This window comes from Theropithecus gelada, chromosome 15 (genome assembly GCF_003255815.1).
Source record: "Theropithecus gelada isolate Dixy chromosome 15, Tgel_1.0, whole genome shotgun sequence".
Taxonomy (NCBI): domain Eukaryota; kingdom Metazoa; phylum Chordata; class Mammalia; order Primates; family Cercopithecidae; genus Theropithecus; species Theropithecus gelada.
Window position 1 is genome coordinate 64,299,468 of NC_037683.1, and position 22,862 is coordinate 64,322,329.

A 22,862-nucleotide genomic window follows, 5' to 3' on the forward strand; every position below is an offset into this window, starting at 1 on the left:
CATTCTTTTAAAAATTTTTTCATTACCTGTTACTAAATTAAGACTGATCTAAAAAATAACTATTTCACAAATTGCTATCACATTAGTGAATATCAACATATTTCAGGGAAAAGGTCCACACTTTAATAATGACTTGGCATTTAATTCAAGGAGCTATTTGTAAAGTGCAAATATTGCTGAGTGAACAGATCAGGATTCTGACTTATCTAATTTTAAAAAGGCCTCATTACTTTTTCTTTAGTTCTATTTCATTAACGAATAAAATAAACTCCAAATGAATCACTTATAGGTAATCCTTCCTAAATTTTCTTGAATAGTTAGATTAGGTCTCTCAACTAATTCACTTCATTCAAAATTACTTTCTTTTTTAGAGACAGGTCATTAAAGATCATCAGATAAAGCACTGATACATTTACAACATGGATGAACCTTGAAAACATTATGCTAAGTGAAAGAAGGTAGTCTAGGACCACATATTACATGATACCATTTATAAGAAATGTCTAGAATAGGCAAATCTATAAACGCAGGAAGAAGATTAGTAGTTTCATAGGGCTGGGCAGGATGGATAGGAGGGCTGGGGAGTGACAACAAAGTCATGTGGGCTTTGGTGGGGAGAGTAGGGGGGTGATAAAACTGTTCTAAAATAGACGTGATAATGGATGGTACAGCTCTGAATATACCAGTGAATTGTATACTTTATATAAGTGAATTGTATGACTTGTGAGTTATATTTCAATAAAGCTACTGAAATTATTAGGAAATGCCTCTGGGACAAATCTATGAGTCTATAAAATAGTTTTCAAGATAAGAGACTTCATTATAACATCGAATATTTAGAACTCATATACTACACTTTAAGAGGTAAATGGGAGTATACAACATTTAAATCTCATACGGTCTGGTCATTTCCTCAAAAGTTTATCATTACATTGAAAAGGCTGTAAACAAAAGTTATACATGTTATCATATAGTATACAAAATAAGCTTCTCATTTACACCTAAGAAAATTCAGTGACATTTAATTACATTATGTCATAATGAGGCTAAATTCTAGCAACCTAAAAGACATCTAGGCTTTAAAAAGCTGTACGCCTGACTGTCAGAAATTAACTCTAAATGAAGAAATAGTTAAGTAGCAGAAGAGGTTAATTATATTGGTCTAACTCCTTTTAGTCTTAAAAATAAATAAATAAATGTTCTTTATTTGCCAGGCTGAATATAATAGCCTGTGAATTATAAGATCAAGCAACCAACTGTATGTTTTCTAAAACATGAATATCCTTCATCAAGTTTTATACTTAGGGCAGCTAAAAGACCTATGTGGAAAAATCAGCAGTAAGCCCAAAGGACAGGCAGTGCACAGCAAGAAAGAAGGCAATTCCCTCGTGTCTTTTGCAGGTCACTACCAAGGACCATGTTAGCAGATCCACACCAGACCCTTAACAGGCAGTTCTGCTGCTACCAGTAATTAGCTTGGACAGCTCCAGCTCCAAGAGTAGCAGCAAGGCTACACCATAATGAGCTCAGCTGGGATTAGCAGGACAGGGCAGGGAACCAAGAGAGCTCAGGCATTCTGCATTGCGTATGTATCTGGGAGATCAAACAAGGATGGCTGGGTAGGTTATCCCCTCTCCACCTCATTCCAAAAATGAAGCATGGCAGTGTCTAAAATACAGGCTAATGAAGAGCGACACCTCCAACAGATGAGAGCCACACTAATTAACACAATCCCTAGATCATATTATACAGTTTCTGTTAGAGCTAGCAACTGTGCAACTTGTTATTGCATAATACATATATATTTTTAAAAGCTAGTCTTTTTTTCTTTACTTTTATTGGCAAAAATCAGATTATTTCAAATTGTATAAAGTGTTTCTTTAATGGCCTTTAAGCCACAAAAAAATTTCTCCCAAATATTTTATCTAAGTCCATATTGTTAAAAATGAAACTCACTTTTGAATCATTAGCTCCTGGTTTTCCCTTTTGAAATATGCCAGTTCATTCCACACAGCATCACAATCTTCTTGTCGAAGTTGTTGGGGATCTGCTCTCCTTATTTTCCCGATTTCAGTCCTATTCTCAAAACAAAGTTGCTTTTTTCATTAACATGTCTGAAGTGCAATAAAAATTATTTTATACATTCCTTAAAATTTAAAAATATCTATTGACCAAATTTCTAACTCGAGTTCACCATTTATTGATTGAATTTCCTAAAACCTAAGCATGTAGAAATCAAAACCCTCTATCATAATTTTTTGAAGCTAAACTGCTAGTATGGAAAGCAAACTTTTAAGCAGACACATGATATTCTAAGGTCTATTGCTCCCATTCAGTCTAGTAGTAATAAAAATAGACACCGTAGAATTTTAATGGTCCCCCCCGCACACAAAAAAATCTACCTGCAACCAACTTATCTGCAATTTGCTGCTAACCAAGATGAATGTGGTATAGTGCCCTTATCTTTTTTTAAAAAAAAACCTATTACCAGTGAATACGTCAGAAAGTAGATTTCACTCTTCTAATGATTAGTTAAAAGTCAGGTGAACAGAGGATAAAACTAGGACAAACTGCTTTATCACTGCTTTACTGGCAAGTGATATGAAACACTTCCACTCATCAAAGAAAAAAATTAGATGTGACAATTATCTACAAGTGATGCCAAATGCCTTTTACTTTTCATTTTCTGAACATAAAACAAATTCTTCATTTTTATTTTGTAAAAGTGTTGTACTGGCCAATTTAGAAACACTATTTCTCTACAGAACAGACCAATGTGTATCATCAACATTGCCCTAAAGGATCCATCTCAAAAGATGAGAGGGTAGTAGATTTTCTGTACTCATTCAGTCCTTTGCCCTCTGTTGATACTGTTAACAGGGGAGCCACTTACGACTAACCAAGATCTGAACACCTGTTCAGAGCAACTGAACTGAGACCGCCAATTCATTCAGATAAGCTGGAGAACAAACTGATGGATAGTAAAGATCTTCAAATTGCATACTAGGTTGAAGTAGTTTTAAGATAGTTAACTATATATGTGAATTTCATATTTCTCTAGTCTTTCCATTAAAATTTAAACACTTTTGGAGTTACAAACATTTTAACACCAGTATTTTATTTATTTGAAAGCAATTTTTTCAGTCACATGGATATTAACCATTTTTGCTTTAAATCACATACTTTTAAGTTATTCCACTGATATTAAAAATGTGTACAATAATTCATAATCATTGGCTGCTAATGATATCTGCAAATGTGAGGAAAATTTGTAGTTATTACCAACACATTCCTCTGTTTTAACTTGTTATATTTTCCATTTAAAAATTCACAATAAAGATTTGACTACCAAATAATTTCTTTAAAACCAAACAAAAGCCATTAAGACACCTATATAATGCTACTCCATTCCATTTAATATTTAGGGATATGCCTTTATGAGCTATGTAACTCACATGCCACCGCCTTCTTCCCACTGTTTTAATTGCTCTTTTACTGCTCTGTAGTTGGTCTGTAACATCTGTAGCCTTTCCTTGCGTTTTTCATGGGCATCTCTTAGCTCATCATTTTCTTGGCTCTGTAGAACACAAAAAGAGCAAGTATAATAGGAAGGTTACCCATCTAAATACAAAATGTGAAAGAAAATAGTGTGTAAACATGAATGAATCTGTAATATGTATCTAAGCAGAAAAAAGAATTCTTCTAGTCGCAGAATACATTTGCTTGATAAATTCAACTCAGTCAATGCATTTTTTAAGCTGCTCACATAATTTCAAAATTTTACCATTAAGATAGTTTCACTCCTTTCCCTGTTGTTAACTAACATACATTCATAAGCCTATCTTACATATTTTTAATTATTTTCTTTTTCAGCATAAGGTTTTATCTATACATAAACCATGATTATTTTGTTAAAGTGCAAATATAATTAGTATAAGGACATTAATCAGAGTAAGAACAATTATTTAGCACATGAATTCATAATTAACATGTACTAAGATACAAGGATTACACATAAGGAAGAAAATGAGACTGTACCTATGTTAGAAGGAGCATAGTTTAACCTTCTGGGGTTGTACCATGAAGAACTGGAAAGGGAAAGTTAGGCTTACAACTCTTAAAGAGGTTGTAAACCAAGACATCCAAACATTACTTTGTTGTGTCAATACCTAGGTTAGACAATTATAGTCAACTACTTTTTTATTTATTTTTATTTTCCTGGAAACAGGGCTTCCCTCTGTGGCCCAGGTTGGATTTCAAAGCTCACTGCAGTCTCAAACTCCTGGGCTCAGGCAATCTTCCCATGTCAGCCTCCCAAGTAGCTAGGACTACAGGTGTGCAGTACCACGCCCAGCTAATTTTTTATTATATTTTTGCAGAGACAGGGTCTCACTATGTTGCCCAGGCTGGTCTCGAACTCCTGGTATCAAATGATCCTCCTGCCTCAGCCTCCCCAAATGCTGGAATTACAGGCATAAGTCACGGTGTGTGACACAGTCAACTACTTCTAAATGTATATAGCACATGAGCTCAATTTTCATTTTTAGATATACATAAAATGAATTTATAAAGACCAAATTCTTAGTCCTCAGAAGATATATGCACATGACTATAAACTGCGTTTCTCAAAGTGAAATAAGTAACTTCTTCAGTTTCTTCCCTCATGACAATTTCAAATATTTTAACAACTTTTATTCATATTTCTGCATGAATGAACTTGTATACTTATTTGGTGGAAGTAACAGATACTCTCTAATATTATAGTGAGGTGAGATGAGTAGGCATATGGTAATCAGAAAGACCTGAATTCCATTCTTGGAGCTTGCTCCTGTTAGTGGCATTATGTTAAGAACACCACTGAAATTAATTCAAGTTTTTTCCTGAAAAATATGGAAAAGAAAAAAGAGGTTTGAATTTTGATGAACTAAGTTAACCTAGTTGGTGGGGCCCCAGCCCTATTAAGGACACAACACAAAAGTTAGCTTCTTTCAGTCTCTTTTCCCCACATGTTAACAGTGATGCCCTTATCTTTTAGAAACCAAGTAACTGTTTTCTTGACCTCTCATCTAAACAGTGAGATAGTACTTTATAGAGTCTGCATTATTTTACTGGAATTCGAGCTGTTTCAGCAGTATGGGTAGTATGTCATTCTACTTTCACTGTTTCTACTAGGATAGTTCTCTTAAGTAGTTATTAAGAAGTATTTGAGTTTTGTTTGTAACAAGAAGTGTTCTACATGCCATACAGAAATGAAAGTGCTTGATGAAAAAGCAGAAGGGATTCCGTTGACAAAGGCATTCAAAATAAATGTTTCTTAAGTAGTTTTAGAAGATATACAAATCACACATAATGCAAATTTGCTAAAGTAGGATAGTTTAATACATGAAGTAAAAGTAAAAAATTCAGGTTATTGAGTTCAATTTTGTTCATTTCAATTTAAGAACCATATATGAAGAGTCCATTATATGTAGGATGTTGTGCTGGTAAGAGTTCAAATCTAGCTGCTCAAAGTTAACTAAATTTTACTTTGATCTAGTTACTTAAATTCAGTTATCTCAGGTTACCCATCTTCAAAATAGAAGCTATTTATATCTCTTCTTCTAAGACACAGAGAATAATCTAGTCTTGAACGTGAATTTTTCATATTAATTTGGTAAACTATCCAAATACTACTTAACTTCTTTGAGAAAAAGCTTTCTAATGTTAAGTATGTGAAATAATTTAAGTTAGCAAAATAGGAGATTAAAAATTAATAATGTTGATACCTTCTCATATATGAACATGAGTCAATTATGTTTATTGAGATTCCTTAAAAACTAGGAAAAAAATAGTGATTTCAGCAAGATATATTATAAATTTATTAATAAAATGATTTAATTACAAGAAATTAATAGGCTGGGCGCACTGGCTCATGCCTATAATCCCAGCAATTTGGGAGGCCAAGGCAGGCAGATCACTTGAGGTCAGGAGTTTGAGACCAGACTGGCCAATATAGTGAAACCCCATCTCTAAAAAAAAAAAAAAAAAATTAGCCAGGAGTGATAGCAGATGCCTGTAATCTCAGCTACTCAGGAGGATGAGGCAGGAGAATCACTTGAGCCCCAGGAGGCAGAGGTTGCAGTGAGCAAAGATGGCACCACTGCACTCCAGCTTGGGTGACAGAGAGAGACTCTGTCTCAAAAAAGGAGAAGAGAAAAGAAGAGAAGAGAAGAGAAGAGAAGAGAAGAGAAGAGAAATTAACAGACTATATTGGAAGAGATTCATGTCAAAACATAATTTCAAAACAAACTTAAACTAAAATGTCTATCTTATGTTAAAGACTTCTATGATAGCTTTCTATAATTATTCTTCATTGAATCAAAGTGCTTCCCTTAAACTCTTATTTTACAATGACTTTCTTAAAAATTATTATATATAAACTCAGTATCTGGGGAATAATTAAAGTTCTTTGTTAGAGTCATCAGAAACTGAGTAAATAGAACCTCAAAGATTGACCAAGATGTGAAAATAAATAGAAAGGGACGTACAAATTTTCTCACTTTCACAATGATCCTCTGTTAAATTCATAGAACAAATTGAGATTCTTATATGTATTGACACTATTTTAAGGATTTTTCAGTACTGCCTCAACTACCATTAGTCATTGAATTCATGTGTTTTCCCTAATTGTCCATAGAAACTAACTATATTACACCATTAAACCAAAGACTGAGACTCAATAAAAATATCCTGAGCTCTATATATCATACATGATGTGCCAGACTCTGTACCAGGCACTTCAGTTAATAAAAGCAGTGAATGCTGCCCCTTCTGATTCCCAAAGTTTTAGTGTAAAGTGTTCAAAATTACCAAATAATTTTGATTTTCCTATAGCAATTTCAATAAGTGGCTCTTTCCACTAAGTATTAATTATAGAAAAAATAGTTTTATCCTATGCAATACCATTCAGGACATAGGCATGGGCAAAGACTTCATGACTAAAACACCAAAAGCAATGGCAACAAAAGCTAAAATTGACAAATGGGATCTAATAAAACGACAGAGCTTTTGCACAGTAAAATAAAGTATCATCAGAGTGAACAGGCAACCTACAGAATGGGAAAAGTTTTGCAATCTATCCATCTGACAAAGGGCTAATATCCAGAATCCACAAGTAACTTAAACAAATTTACAATAAAAAAAAAAAACCATCAAAAAGTGGGCGAAAGATATGAACAGACACTCTGCAAAAGAAGATGTTTATGTAGCCAACAAACATACGAAAAAAAGCTCATCATCACTGGTCATTATGCAAATCAAAACCACAGTGAGATAGCATCTCACACCAGTTAGAATGGTGATCATTAAAAAACTAGGAAACAACAGATGCTGGAGAGGATGTGGAGAAACAGAAATGCTTTTACACTGTTGGTGGGAGTGTAAATTTGTTCAACCATTGTGGAAGACAGTGTGGAGATTCCTCAAGGATCTAGAACCATAAATACCAGTTGACTCAGCAGTCCCATTACTGGGTATATACCTAAAGGATTATATATCATTCTACTATAAAGACACATGCACACGTATATTTATTGCGGCACTGTTCACAATAGCAAAGGCTTGGAACCTACCCAAATGCCCATCAATGATAGACTGGATAAAGAAAATGTGGTACATATACACCATGGAATACTATGCAGCCATAAATAAGGATGAGTTCATGTCCTTTCCAGGGACATGGATGAAGCTGGACACCATCATTCTCAGCAAACTAACACAGGAACAGAAAACCAAACACCACATGTTCTCACTCATAAGTTGGAGTTGAACAATGAGAACACATGGACACAGGAAGGGGAACATCACACGCTAGACCCTGTTGGGGGTAGGGGGCTAGGGAAGGGATAGCATTTAGAGAAAGACCTAATGTAGGTAACAGGTTGACTGGTGCAGCAAACCACCATGGCACGTGTATACCTATGTAACAAACCTGCACGTTCTGCATGTGTATCCCAGAACTTAAAGTATAATTTTTTTAAAAAAAAAGGTTTTATAGATGAGCCTTCTGCTTTAATTTTACTTGCTTCTTAATTTACTATATCTAACAGTACAGTATTTACATAATTCTTATAAAATTATCAAAATCTAAACTATTAAAAATAAAACTCAACTAGATATTATTTGCAAATCATTTGATAGACATAATTCATAAGAAAAAATCTTTTAAAATGCAGTTTCATCCAAAGATTCATGTTTTGGGGATGCTGCTGTCAAAGTGTAAATCAGGCATTAAATTAGTCCTAGAGACTATTGTTCCTTTATCTCACTTCAGCAATAGACAGTAAAATTTTGTAAAAATGTAAATATAAGATATATATAGCTCAAAGAAAACATTTCTTCATTTTAATACTGCCAGAATATATGCCAGCTGAAGTCATCCATCAAAAGTTGGATATCTTAAAATAAATATTTTTCAAAATATCCAAATATTTTCTTTATAACCTTCTAACAAACACAGGTTAACTGTAGTTTGGATTATGATCCAAACTTTGACATATAGTAGGCAAAGGCAAAATAGTAGTACTTTATTTGGGAACTGTTACCACCAAAGATCTTACAAAAAGTCAAGTGTATGGCCTGAAAAATATATTTTATATCACTAATTAATATATTTTCCTATAGGATACACACAAAAATATTCCACATGCAGGTGCCCAATGAAATTAATTCATTAAATCATTCAATAAAACATTTACTAAGTACTTGCTTTGGATTTTGTAATTAAACTAGCTAAACTAGAGGCTCTAACTTCTTTTTATTTTTTATTTTTTTATTTTTTGAGACAGAGACTTGCTGGAATGTAGTGGCGGGATCGCAGCTTACTGCAACCTCTGCCTCCTCGGTTCAAGCGATTCTCAACCCTCAGCCTCTTGACTAGCTGGGATTACAGTTGTGCACCACCACACCCAGCTCATTTTTCTGTGTATTTTTAGTAGCGACAGGGTTTTGCCATGTTGACCAGGCTGGTCTTGAACTCCTAGCCTCAAGTTATGCACCCACCTCGGCCTCCCAAAGTGCTACAATTACAGGACTGAGCCATCGTGCCTGGCAAGGCTTTTTCTGTGTACAAACAAGTATGAATGAATGAAACATAAGGAAATAGAAAACAGGAAAAAATGTATCAACTGACCTTTTCCTAAAAGATAATTGCAATTCTAATTCTGAACTGATAAAAACATAAATAATTTTTGAGATGGAGTCTCACTCTGTCACCAGGCTGGAGTGCAGTGGCACAATCTCGGCTCACTGCTACCTCTACCTTCTAGGTTCAAGCAATTCTCCTGCCTCAGCCCCCTGAGCAGCTAGGATTACAGGCACGCGCCGCCACACCCAGCTAATTTTTATATTTTTAGTAGAGACGGGGTTTCACCATGTTAGCCAGGATAGTCTCGATCTCTTGAACTTGTGATCCACCCGGTTCAGCCTCCCAAAGTGCTGGGATTACAGGCGTGAGCCACTGCACCCAGCCAATAATTTTTTATCTAATCTTCTGGTTTGAAGATTCTTGATGAGAATAAGGCGTGAACACTGTTTTTAAAACAGTGGTTCAATCTTCAGGGAGTAAGAACAAGGTTTGAAAGAAGTTAAAAAAAAAAAAAAAAAAAGCCAAAAACCTTTTATAAAATACCAAGGATTTCATTACAGATGTTTCGTTTCAGCAGAATGTATAAAGTTGATGTGTACCTGACCACTGAAAAATAAAAGACATAGGCTGCATTCAAAAGACATACTAATATTATTAAATGACACTGAAAAGTGCTAATAGAATCAAGTTGCCAAATGCATGAAAATCAATGAAGCAGGAATTCACCACATTAGTCAAGATTATTATGGATTTCATAAAGCTCTGACGCACTGGTTTCCAAATTATACTTTGCAAGTTGATAGATCACTACATTCATCAAGTCAGGAACATGGGTAGGATTTTTATAAACATAGCTTCCATTTCTTCCATTTCTACTGTCCTATTTGTTATCACATTGGTCACGGTAGGTGACTACCTTGAAAATACAAAAAACTAGCCATAAATGTAAGCTGAGCAAGATACTGTGCTAATATTTATACCAACTTCATAACAAGGATAAGAGTCACTTAATGTGTGTAACTTACTGTTGATATAAGAGCATCATTTCAATATATCAAAGTGTATATGCATGTGTTCCATGGGTTACTCCTGAAACTTACTTGTCCCTCTCACCCTTCGATCCACCGTGGTAATCATCTTGGGACCTTAAAGCTACTTACTGTGCCATGGAGCATGTCTTTTGTCTTTAGTTCAGCATTTCCCACAATATTTTTCATGGAACAACAGTCTTTTGGTTAATATTAATAGGTATAATACAACCAAGCAAATCAGGGAAAAGATGTGCCTATACTTTTCTGTAGATTCACAACACATATTCATATGTTAAAGGTTCACAAAACTGTTTACAATAATCACTTCAACATGGAACATTTTAATCTATCATGTTCCCGTTAAATTCTGCCAGAGCAGTGTTCCATATAACACCAAAGGCCATGACAAAAATTCAACATGCATTAGTAATGGTCTACAAAAGGAGCACTGAATCAACAAATGTATCTTAAAAACCATAAGACACATTTTATGGGTTAAATTGTACCCTACCACTCCCATCTAAAAGTATGTTGAAGTCCTAATCCCCAGGACCTCACAATGTGATTTTATTTGGAGATAGGATCTTTGCAGAGGTAATCATGTTAAAATGAGGTCATTAGGATGGGCCCTAATCCAACAGGAATGATATCCTTACAAAAAGCAGAAACACAGACAAGGGAAGACAGATGTGTAGAGTGAAGACAATGTGAAAACACAAGGACAATGCCGTCTATAAACCAAGGAACATGTGAGGCTTCCAGAAACTAAGAGAGGAATGGAACAGATTCTCCTTCACAGCCCTCAGGACCCAACTCTGCTGACAACTTCATTTTGTACTTTTCTAGTCTCCAACACTTTGAGACAATAAATATCTGTTGTTCTAAGCCATCTGGTTTATGGAACTCTGTTACAGCAGCCCTCGGAAACTAATATAGACACATTATTAACTACTACTTTATACTCATATATACTTTAGTAATGCCTATAAGTATAATCATAGCATAAAAAGGGAGAGTATGGAATGAAGTCTTCAGTCTTCATTAAACGGGATATTTAGCTTTACCAGACTAAAGTCAATTACTCTGGGCTCCATTACTCTCTTTGGAATTGCTTTACTCTACAGTTTCTGTTTACCTACATTTTTTGCTAAATGTTCTTGATTATAGCACCTTTTACATTCAACTATCTTGCTCCTTTAAAATAAATAATCCTTTCCTACTAAATGATGTAGAGAAAAATAGTTGCTCCCATTTTTTTCCTCATCTTGCAAATCTGTTAAAAGACATACATTTGAAATTCATGATTATCATCAACTGACTTAAAATATGAACACTTAAAAAACTATCAATAAGAAAAGAAATTTTTGGAAAAAAAGAACTTTACTCTGAAAATAAACTTGGGGCAACATCCCAGAAAGCTGTTGTCATGAAAAAGGAATGAGGAAATAAATTAGTATAATCCTTCTGGGACGTTTCCTGAAACAAGGAATTTAAGAAGTGGAAGGGAAGATAACAGATTTAAAAATATCTTTGAAATGTTCTACTTCCTGGCAAAAATAACGAACCGTCAAAGTCTTACAGATTTCTTGAGGTAAACAGGTAGAGATCTGCTACTACTGAATGGCACATGTGATGGTTAATTTTATGTGTCAACTTCACTGTCCAAATATTTGGTTAGCTATATTTCTAGGTGTGTCCATGAGGACGTTCCTGGATGAGATTAATATTTTAATCAGTAGACTGAATAAAGTAGATTGCCCACCCCAATATGGATGGATGTCATTTAATCTGTTGAAAGTCTGAATAGAATAAAAGCTGAGTAAGAAAGATTCCTTTCTCTCTGCCTGCCTTCGAGCTGGGACATCAGTCTTCTCTTGCCTTCTGACTTGAACGTGAACTTACACCATCAGCCTTCCTGGTTCTACAGTCTTTGGGCTCAAACTGGAACTATACCATCAGCTCTCCTGGCTCTCTAGCTTGCCGACTGAAAATCTCTTTTTTTTTTTTTTTTAAATTTTAGATTCAGGGAGTACATGTGCAGGTTTGCTACAAGGGTATATTGCAGGATGCTGAGGTTTGGGCTTCTGTTGATCCCATCACCCAGATGGTGAACACAGTACCCAATAAGAAGGTTTATAGCCCTTGCTCCCCTCCTTTTTCAGTTCCTTAGTGTCTAGTTTTCCCATCTTTATGTCCATGTGTACTCAGGGTTTAGCCTCTACTTATAACTGAGAACATGTGATATTTAGTTTTCTGTTTCTACATTAGTTCACAGAGGACACTGGCCTCCAGCTGCACTCATGTTGCTGCAAAGAACACGATTTCATTCTTTCTTACGGCTGCGTAGCATTCCCTGAGCAACTGCAGATCTTATACTTCTGAGCCTCCATAATCATGTAAGCCAATTCCTTATAGGAAATCTCATATAAATAATTGTTCTGTGTGCGTGTGTGCATGTGTATCCTATTGGTTCTGAAGAACCCACGAAACAAGTTTCAAGAATTATGCAAAAGAGCCAGGAGCAGTAGCTCATGTCTGTAATCCCAGCACTTTGGGAGGCTGAAGCAGGAGGTCAGGAGTTTGAGACCAGCCTGGCCAACATGGTGAAACTCCATCTCTGCTAAAAACACAAAAATTAGCCGGGAGTGGTGGCACACGCCTGTAATCCCAGGTACTAGGGGGGCTGAGGCAGAAGAATCGCTTGAACCTGGGAGGCAGAGGCTGCAGTGAGCCGAGATCATGCCACTGCACTCTAGCCTAGGCAACAGAGTAAGACTCTGTTTCAAGTAAAAAGCAGAAAAAAAAATTATGCAAAAGAAGGAAGGTGATAGACTGCCTCCTCAAAAATGCCCATAATATCCTGTGCTTAACCACACATTTACAAGTAACACAAGAGTCTAACTACTTACTTATCTTCTTAACTAGAGAAAGGGTCTTGAAGGATAGTAATTCATCTAACAGTCTCCTGTTAGATAAATGACTAGCATGATGCTTAGCTAATTGCAATGCTCAGTAATTGCTATTGAGGAAACAAATGAATAAGAGAATAACTTATGTGTTTATCTAAGTTCCTTATAAATTTCAAGTAGGTTAAATGCTAGCTGAGGTCATTTGGACATTTTATTTTTGGTAGAAACAGATTATAATTTTCATATTTTAGAACAGTTTAACTCTCAATGAATAAACATAAATTAAAACTTTAATGGAAAGGCAAACTAAAATTATTATTTATAGCTTATTGTTAAGTATACCCATAAACCCTATTAGAATACACATAATCTAAACCGAACATTTTTCTCCTTAAGAGTAATCTATATCATATGACAAAGAATCTGAGCTTTACGTGTACTGCATTCTAATCGTGTGTAAAGCACTGGATTTACAGAATGTCATGAAACTATTTGAGAATTATATGATTAAACTTCAAATAGGGCACAGCTTCAGGTAATTGTGAGTGAAGAATGAAAGAGAAAAAAAATCCTCAATGTAGTCACACAAAATGGGTTCAGTATGTATGAACAACTTGCATATTGAAAAAGAGATTTCACGAAGTATAAATTAGGAAGTATTAATATAAGCTCTCAAAGACAGGTCGATAACATATATGTTTCTTAAACATAGGTAGAGCGCTCATTCAAATGTTGTATGTTCTGAGACAAATTCAGCTGAAATGAAAAAATATATATCTATTTCATGTTGACTAAATGTAATTTTTCTATAAAGGATAATTGTAAGTGATCTGAGCTAGGTTAATATGCTTTTAAACTGACTTGTATTTTGATATGTTTATCATATATAACGAATAAGAAATTATCTTTTCGCTTGCTACAATTCTATTTTTTGCCTTTGATAAAGTGTAAGAAATTTATTCCCAATTTTAAGACAAACTATTACCAAATAACTTGAAAGCGGTAAATAAATATTTACTTTTCAAGTAGCAAATATTTTATATTGTTTTATAATTCTCAGAAATCTTCATAACAAGATGAACTGATTATACACTTATATAGGTAATTAAATTCAGGAGAAAGAAAAATGACAACTAGTAATCTGTGAACTGTATGTTTACTTTGGTATATTTTTATCTTTGCAAGGTTACTACTAAAGAAATGATTTAATGTTCACCTTTAGTTGTAGTGCCTTCTCTAAGTTTTCAATCTTTCTTTCAGCTTTTCTTAGCTTCCGTAGCTCTTCTGAGTCTGTGAAAGAGCTCTTTGGGGACAAAGACCTTGAACGTTTCACAGGTGGTTCCTCGAGAATAAAACAAGGACATGGTTGAACTAGTTGGAACACTGGATTATGAAAGACATGCAAAATTAAAGAACAAGTAATTTTGAATACTAATAATGAATTATAAAAAAAAAAAAAAATCCTGCATGGAATACCAGAGAAATAACAAGCGGAATTACCACAGTGCTACCGCTAAAGGTTTCTCTGTGACTCGTTAATGAGAATATTCATTTACATTTACATTGTTTCTTTCAGAATAATGATGTCCCATTAGGGAAGACTAAAGGGTTATAGACTCAGAAATGCAAGAAACCTCATTACAAAGGAGGGGATAGAGGCTGGTCTAATTGCTCTATAAGGGTCCAAGGTTACACTTGATAGGACAACCAGAAACAAGAGGGAAAGGATTTTTTTCCCTTTGAAATAGTTTAACACACTGTGAAGTTGAAGGAACAATATGCTTGAGGAATATAAATACAACAGACAGTAGATTTTATACCATAATGACCATATGGTCATTAACTATAATGTGGCTAACTAGAGACAAGAATATGTTTATATTATGTACAGCTTCATATACCAATCTGGAGAAAGAATATGTGAACGCAACTATTAAGCTGGGCAACACAGTGTTCATCCTTACTGCATGGCCTTACAAAAAGAAAGAAAATTTTGGTCAAAATACCCCTCTCTTTTTCTTGACTTTTATTAAAAGCAGACAAAAGTCAAAGTAGTACATTTTTAAATTTCAGCAGTCGAACAACCAACCAAATTAGGCCCGGTAATGCTGTATTTCAATGTTATGAATGTTTTATTTCATTTAAATAAAGCTCAGTGCTTGTGAAACTACTTCAAAATGGCAAGAAATGTATAATGCAGTTGTTTTAATAAATCTCATTTTCTGAAAATTACTAATAATTTTAGAGAGCATGAATAACAGTACCACAGAAACATGGTTCAAATTTTAAATACTTCCTTTATTAAGATAGTTTGTCCCACTCATAAGAAAAAATGTAAAGAAACAAAAACAATAGTATCTTAACAACATGGCTTCCTATCATAAAAAATATTATTCCTCTATTGCTGAAGTAACAAGTGTGTGAAAAATATGCTAAAACTCTTACTTTGAGGAAAATGTTATTTCAATTTATCTAGAAATAACATATATACTACATGATATTTTAGAATTTTTATATTAGTCAACATTCTGTAGAACCTTTTACAGCATAACACAAATATTTAATAAATACTAAAAAAAATTGAGACATTAATAAATGAGAAACATGCTATGTAAAATTTGCTTATTTTTCTCTTACTGCTATCCCTTTAAATCTATAAAAGTATATAACAAGTGCAGAAGTTAGTGTTAAAATTCATTTACTATTTTATTTTCCACACAGACAGTATTTTAAACATCAAATCTGATTGAAAGACATATTAGATATATTTTTAATTCAAATTAGAAAAGTGAGTAAATACCATTTAAAAATAAATTTTTAATCAGATAGATTAATAGAGAGATGAGGAATACTTACCATAGAGAGACGAGAAATACTTACCAAAGTTTTAATATAAGAATGTTAATTTACTGACAAAATTGATATAGTACTATTAATATGTTTAAGTAACTAATTTGGGAATATAATTCAGTCTTTAAAAAGGGAAAACTCCTTATTCCTAAAAGTTATTTTATCAATAGTTTGGTACATGATATTTTTTAAAAGCTTCCTGAAATATAAGCGAGAACTAAATGCTGCCATTTGTTTTTTAACTTCATCTCCTGCCTTTCCAGCCTCATCCTGGCAAGTTCACAAAATGACAAAACGTCCCTACCTTATGTTTTCCTTCAGCACTTGTCATGATGCTCTTTTCTGAGAAAACCTTGCTGGGAGATATGTTTTCTGACAGTTTTTCATTTGCTATCTTTAGTTTCTCCTGTAAATACTCAATTTCAGACTTCTGTGAAACCATTAATGTTTCTAAGCTTGATAAGGATGGGCGATAAGGTACCTATTTTAAAAAGTATACTTGTAAATATATACATATGTTTGTATCTTACATTATTTATAAATATAGCAAATAGTTATATGTAACACTATATTATAGAAATTATAAATACTCAGAGAAGGAAATTTCATTTTAATAATAAACTAGCATGAGTTGAACTTTCTCATTCTGTAGAATAGAATTTTTCAGTAAAATAACCAAGAGTCTATATACAAGCATTTTCATAAATAATGCTGTCATATAGATTTCAAGAGAAAAAATTTAAAACATGGCTACATGACACACACCACTCATCTATAAATGAGTCATTTCAAATTTCTGATTATACACATATGTATTCCCTCACAAAATATTCAATCCACCATCAGGTCATCAAGAATCATACAATACCACAGAATATAAACCTGGGAAAAGGAAATCAACAGCATTATAAGTACAATTAGCTTTTACTGTCTCCTAATTTAATAACAGCTCCTCAAAAAACCCTGACAGTTTTAAGTCAACATAGTTTACATCATTCTCCTTTGAAATTTACTCATGTTTCAGATAAACTGCTAATGGTAAGCTCCACATTTTAACAACAGACGTCACAGGAAAACTAATCTTGTAGGAAACCTGTTCATAAAAACCAGAATTCTGCAAAATTTGACTACCATCTCCACTGAATGTATTTGAGGCCATTAAAATCCATGCAAATATGCTATTTCAAATTAACGACTACATTTACAAAAACAGAAACACAGAATCACATGAAAACAGTTTTTGTTGACTTACAGGCAAAACAAATGTCAAATCTTATGATTCTAACATTAGTAATAAGGATCTAGTAACCCTGAAAATATTGGAACTTGAACTGATGAAGGGCCCCATCCTTCCTAAATGATATTCCTAAGTACTATGAGAAAAATATATATGGTTAACTGTTTTGAACCAACAATGGAAAACATCATCCTTTTCCAATTGTGCCTGCCTTTTTCTTTTTTGAGAGGATAGGCAAAATTTTCCTAATCCTAACCTGCAATTTTTATGACAGGGGCCATATTTGATTTATACTATTACACTTTTCTCATATTTAAATCACCTCATTTGTTTCCAACCTTTATTCTACCATATGACTCTCTTCCTCAAAGTATTATTTACATTGTACTGTTACCATATTTACAATATATTACTTACTTCGTTATCTTGCTTTGAACATCAAATTAAACTACTTTAAGCATTTCTCCTCCAGTAAGTCTAAATGATTTTGCCTTATTCTTTTATCCCCATTTTAATCACTGTACAACTTTTATTTTTTATTTTTTCTCCTGTTTTACAATCAAACTTCTGATGTTTAGAAATATTTTCTTTGATTGGGCTGCCAAGCTAAACACTTTCAAAGACTACCTGCTCTTGTCTAGGTTTCCTTTAATAAAATTATAAATGATATATTAACACCCTATCATATACAAAATACATTTTAATAATTTGTTTAAGGTCAAACAAAAACTTAGAATAAAACAAGAAAAACATAATTTGAGTTTATTGGTATATCCAATAAACAAACCTGTGTTTTTCAATAAATGAACTTCCTAAGTCATCAGTGGATTATAATGCTATAGCTAGGAATATTAAAATATTAATATTCAGTCAAGAAGCTACGATGAATAACTCAAATATTCAAGAAGACATTAACAATGTTCCAACAGTGGATACTGTCACTATAATAATAATGGATTCATTTCTAATAATATTTCTACTGATATTATAGTAATGATATTAATATTTTTGATAACAAAGGATATTTAGGCAGCATTCTTTCAAAATTCCTCAATAAACAATCAGAGAACTTCAAAATTAAAATACTATTAAAGTAGTGAATAGAAGCCAGGAAGATAATGCAGATAAATAAATATGTGTCTGGTGTGTTTTAAAATAAAAGCTTTAACATTTATGCAACAGAGGCATTTTGCATACATATTAACCATGTAAATATGTCCTTTCCCTCCACAAAGTAACTTATTCATGTTCCCGTTTTCTTTAAGTGTGGTTTTCTCTCTCTTGCCTTTTATCACTTTTGTTAGAGACATGTTTACAAGAAGTGTTTTACATTTCTCCTAATAAAACAATTTTTTTTTAAGTATTAAATATGAGCAAAATGAAGTGTCAACACTCAGCCTCACTGCTGAGTAGTAAGGAGGGAATTTAGGGCAGTTGCTGCTCAACTCCAGCTAATTGTTTTCAGGGAAGAATGTGCCCCACTGTTGCTAGATATACTGATTTTTCAAGAAAAGCAAAGAATTAGGATTTCTAAGGAGATTGTGCATATTTTCAAATGCTGGTTGGAACCAGTTTATGGGTTACTTTGAGAACGTGGTAGTGGAAGTATAATCTGCTGTCAATTTTCCAGAGAAATTTTGAAAGACGTATCAAAGCCCATAAAAATGTACCAAACCTTTAATTTACTTCTAATTATGCTGAAAGCTAATATGGAAAGATATCTATGATAAATTGAGAAAAGTAAGGTACAAAAGGGTATATTATACTATATAGAGATAGATTTCACCAAACACGCATAAGGTGAAAAAACAACCCTGAAATGTTACAGTGTGATTTCTAAGCAGAGGGACTGTAACGTGAATTATTTTCTTTGTACTTACCTGAATTTCCTTAAAGATTTTACAATGGACATGTAACTAAATGCTTTTTTGTTTGTTTTTTTTTTTTTTGTTTTTGTGAGATGGAGTTTCACTCATGTTGCCCAGGCTGGAGTGCAATGGTACAATCTTGGCTCACTGCAACCTCTGCCTCCTGAATTCAAGCAATTCTCCTGCTTCAGCCTCCTGAGTAGCTGGGATTACAGGCATCTGCCACCATGCAGAGAAGGGGTTTCACCATGTTGGTCAGGCTGGTCTCGAACTCCTGACCTCAGGTGATCCGCCCGCCTTGGCCTCCCAAAGTGCTGGGATTACAGGCATGAGCCACTGCACCCGGCCTAAATGCTTTTCAAAATAGAAATATTTATTTTTTTGCAAATAAAATGACTGAAAGTTCAATGCAAAAATTTCAGTATAGGTAGGGGAAATATAAATAAAAGTCTCCTCACAATCTCATCCCTCAAAGTTCCTACTAGTAAGTTTGTAATATATCTCCCAGACTTTAAAAAAAAAAAAAAAGGAAACAGCTGGGCATGGTGGCTCACGCCTGTAATCCCAACACTCTGGGAGGCTGAGACGAGCGGATCACGAGGTCAGGAGATCGAGACCATCCTGGCTAACACGGTGAAAACCCGTCTCACTGTGGTGGGCGCCTGTAGTCCCAGTTACTAGGGAGGCTGAGGCAGGAGAATGGTGTGAACCAGGGAGGCGGAGCTTGCAGTGAGCCGAGATCACGCCACTGCACTCCAGCCTGGGTAACAGAGTGAGACTCCATCTCAAAAAAAAAAAAAAAACTTAACTACTATATTTTTGTCATTTAACATACTTTTTAAAAATTAATAGACTTTATTTTTACAACAGTTTTTTTATGTACAGAAAAACTGAGCAGATATTTTGCAGAGTTCTCCCTGACCTCCTACCCCCACCCACACAGTTTCCCCTATTATTAACATATTAAATTAGTATGGTGTATTTGTTACAATTACTGAACAAATATTCATACATTATTAGTAACTGAAGGACATAGTCTATTCACATTTCCTTGGTTTTTTCCTAATGTCCTTTTTCTGTTTCAGGATCCCATCTAGGACACATTACATTTAGTTGCTATATCTCCTAGAGCTCCTTTTGGCTGCTTTCTCAGACTTTTCTTGTCTTTCATGACCTTGACAGTTTTCTGTAGGATGCCCCTTCCTTTGGGATTTGTCTGATGTTTTTCTCATGATTAGACTGGGGTTATGAGTTTTGAGAAGGAAGATCATAGAGGTAAAGTGCCATTTTCATCACATCATATCAAGGGTATATGCTATCAACATGATTTATGACTGTTGATATTCAGTTTGATCACCTGGCTGAAGTAGAGTTTTGTCAGATTACTCCACTTGTAAAGCTACTCTTTTGTCCCTAGCCATACTGTACTTTTTAACTTGCGTTTTAAAAACTTAATAATCTCAAACATATACATATATAACTATTATATGTATTATAATAAAATATATGAGTATACATGTATATCCTCACAGATTTCCATATGTCCTTACATATCTTTAACCTTTTTAAGAGCTGCTTTACATGCATAGCAAAATCAAGTTACTCAATCCCCTCTCTGTGGAAGTTCATTCTACTACCCTTAAAATCCCAGAATCTTTGAAAAGTTAACTTTCCTTCCTAACAATTATTCACATTTTATAAATAAATTTTTTCTCTAATATTGAAAATATTTTGCTCCCTTTTAGTTTACGGTCTTGGAATACAATGGTATGGTGCTATACCATGATTAATCTGCTGAAAAATGATTAGTGGACTGACTACATGGCTAAAGGCTCCCAGGTGGAAATAATCTTTTTAAATTGCCATTGTTAATACATAACTTTATTTTTCACAACGATTCACAGAGCTAATTTTAACTGAAAAGTTCTGTAGAAGATATATATTAAATAGAAGAGAAGGCATGGGGGAAGGGCCTTTAGGTGTTATACAAATTACTATTTTTTAAATCATACAACTTAAATATATAGTCATGTTGCATTCAATCCAAGAAATATTGTAAAGCATTATTATTACAATGGGGGTTGACTGAATATTGGCTAATACATAGAAAATTGTTTCACAGCTATAATAATTAGAAAAATTATAAGGTAAATTTTTTAGCAAATTATAATTAAATATATTTTTTCCTACTACACTGCAATGGTGATAACAACTAGCATTTAGCAAAAAAGTATTTAGTTCCTACCTCTGGCTAAGCATTTTACGTACATCATCTCGCTTGTTTTAAGAAATTTATGAATTCCAAACCTGTCAACATGTAACAAAGCCTATAGCAAAACAAAAACATTTTAAAAAGCACATGATACCTCAGCAAAAGAAATATTTTTTCTTAAAACAATATCTCACTGAAAATCAAGTGTAGGTCAAGTGTGTGTGTGTCTGTAATAAAATCTGTTACGTGTGTATATAAAATATCTAACATATACGTATATATCAGAAAAACTGACTACTTAAATGACTGTTCTCTGAAAACTAATTCAAATCCTCCTGGAATACAACAGAGTATATAAGTGTCTGTGTATACATACACACATGCACACACACACACACACATATGCACACACACTTTTCTTCTCATGAAATGCCTGAATCTCTGTATTCAGAGATTAACTTTATTTTTAAAATTGATTTCAGAAATGCAGAAATATGTCTGCATTTCTATTAATTTATTACCAATTAATAAAGTAAACATTGTTAGCTGAATCATCTATATCCTGAAAATAAATGACTTTAATAATAGTCATATTTTCTTGTAAAAAAAGAAAAAGAATATCAATTTAGCATAATTGTAAATCAAAATAGTGTTGTAATAAAAATTCACAAATAAAACTAAGTGTACTACTTTAAACTTACACTTCATTTTTAGAAAGACCACTATATTGAGTAATAAAATGTCTAATATCAACAAATTCATCTAGCACTCTTTTTAAAAATATAAATATTTGCATTTCTTCCATCTACTCACTTTTAACCCAAGTATCTTCAGATAGCATTTGTAATTCACAAAATAAAATTAAATTATTGACTACATTTGAGTAAAAAATAAACTATCACCATCTCCGCTTATAACACTATCACATTATAGCAAAATTCAGTAATAAACAATAGTCAGTCAAATTTAGCTTTCCTTTAATATCTAAATACTTATATGATACAGTTTGACTGTATCATATAAGTTTATTTGTTGAGCAGCAAAATTAAATGGAAAAAAATGAATTCCAAAACTTTAACTTCTTCCACATACTACATAAAACTTAACACTGAGTGGGTTACAAATCAAGTATACTTATATCCAGTAGATGACAATTATTGGTTTATACATACATCCAGTCAATGACAGTAGCATCTTTGGTACAAAATTGAGCAACCACAAGCTAAGTATGTATTCTATGACATGTAAATATCATTGTACTGACAAAAATTAGTAATATTTACATGTCACAGGAGAGTGTTTAGAATGTTAACTCCACAATATACAAATTACCTGTAGATTTCAATCCTAAGAGTAAACTAATCCTGGCTATACCTAAAAGCTAGAATAAAAAGACTGATTTTCCTATAGATTTCTTTTTATCTTAAATAGCAAAATAAAACACATTTAGATTTTTCCAAAATATGTTATAAGCCTCACATTCTGCCAGAATTTGCAAATCTGGATATTTAAAATGTTTCTGTTAGTGGTATCCTAAAATGAATTTCTAAAATTCATGGAATTAAATTTTTTAATGGTGTATCTCTAAATATGTGACTTTGGGGTATAATCCATTACTTATTATAATACAT

General features: G+C 33.4%; 1 protein-coding gene across 3 annotated transcripts in view; it reads right to left on the reverse strand.

The window, feature by feature from the left end:
* CNTLN (centlein) overlaps positions 1-22,862 on the reverse strand; it is a 369,548-nt gene that overhangs the window by 163,247 nt on the left and 183,439 nt on the right. For all 3 annotated transcript variants that reach the window (XM_025360690.1, XM_025360691.1, XM_025360689.1), the window contains exons 9-12: positions 16,219-16,395; positions 14,281-14,406; positions 3,456-3,577; positions 1,957-2,076 (exon numbers count right to left, since the gene is read on the reverse strand). In XM_025360690.1, coding sequence (XP_025216475.1) covers positions 1,957-2,076; positions 3,456-3,577; positions 14,281-14,406; positions 16,219-16,395 — 545 coding nt within the window. The remainder of the gene's footprint in view (positions 1-1,956; positions 2,077-3,455; positions 3,578-14,280; positions 14,407-16,218; positions 16,396-22,862) is intronic.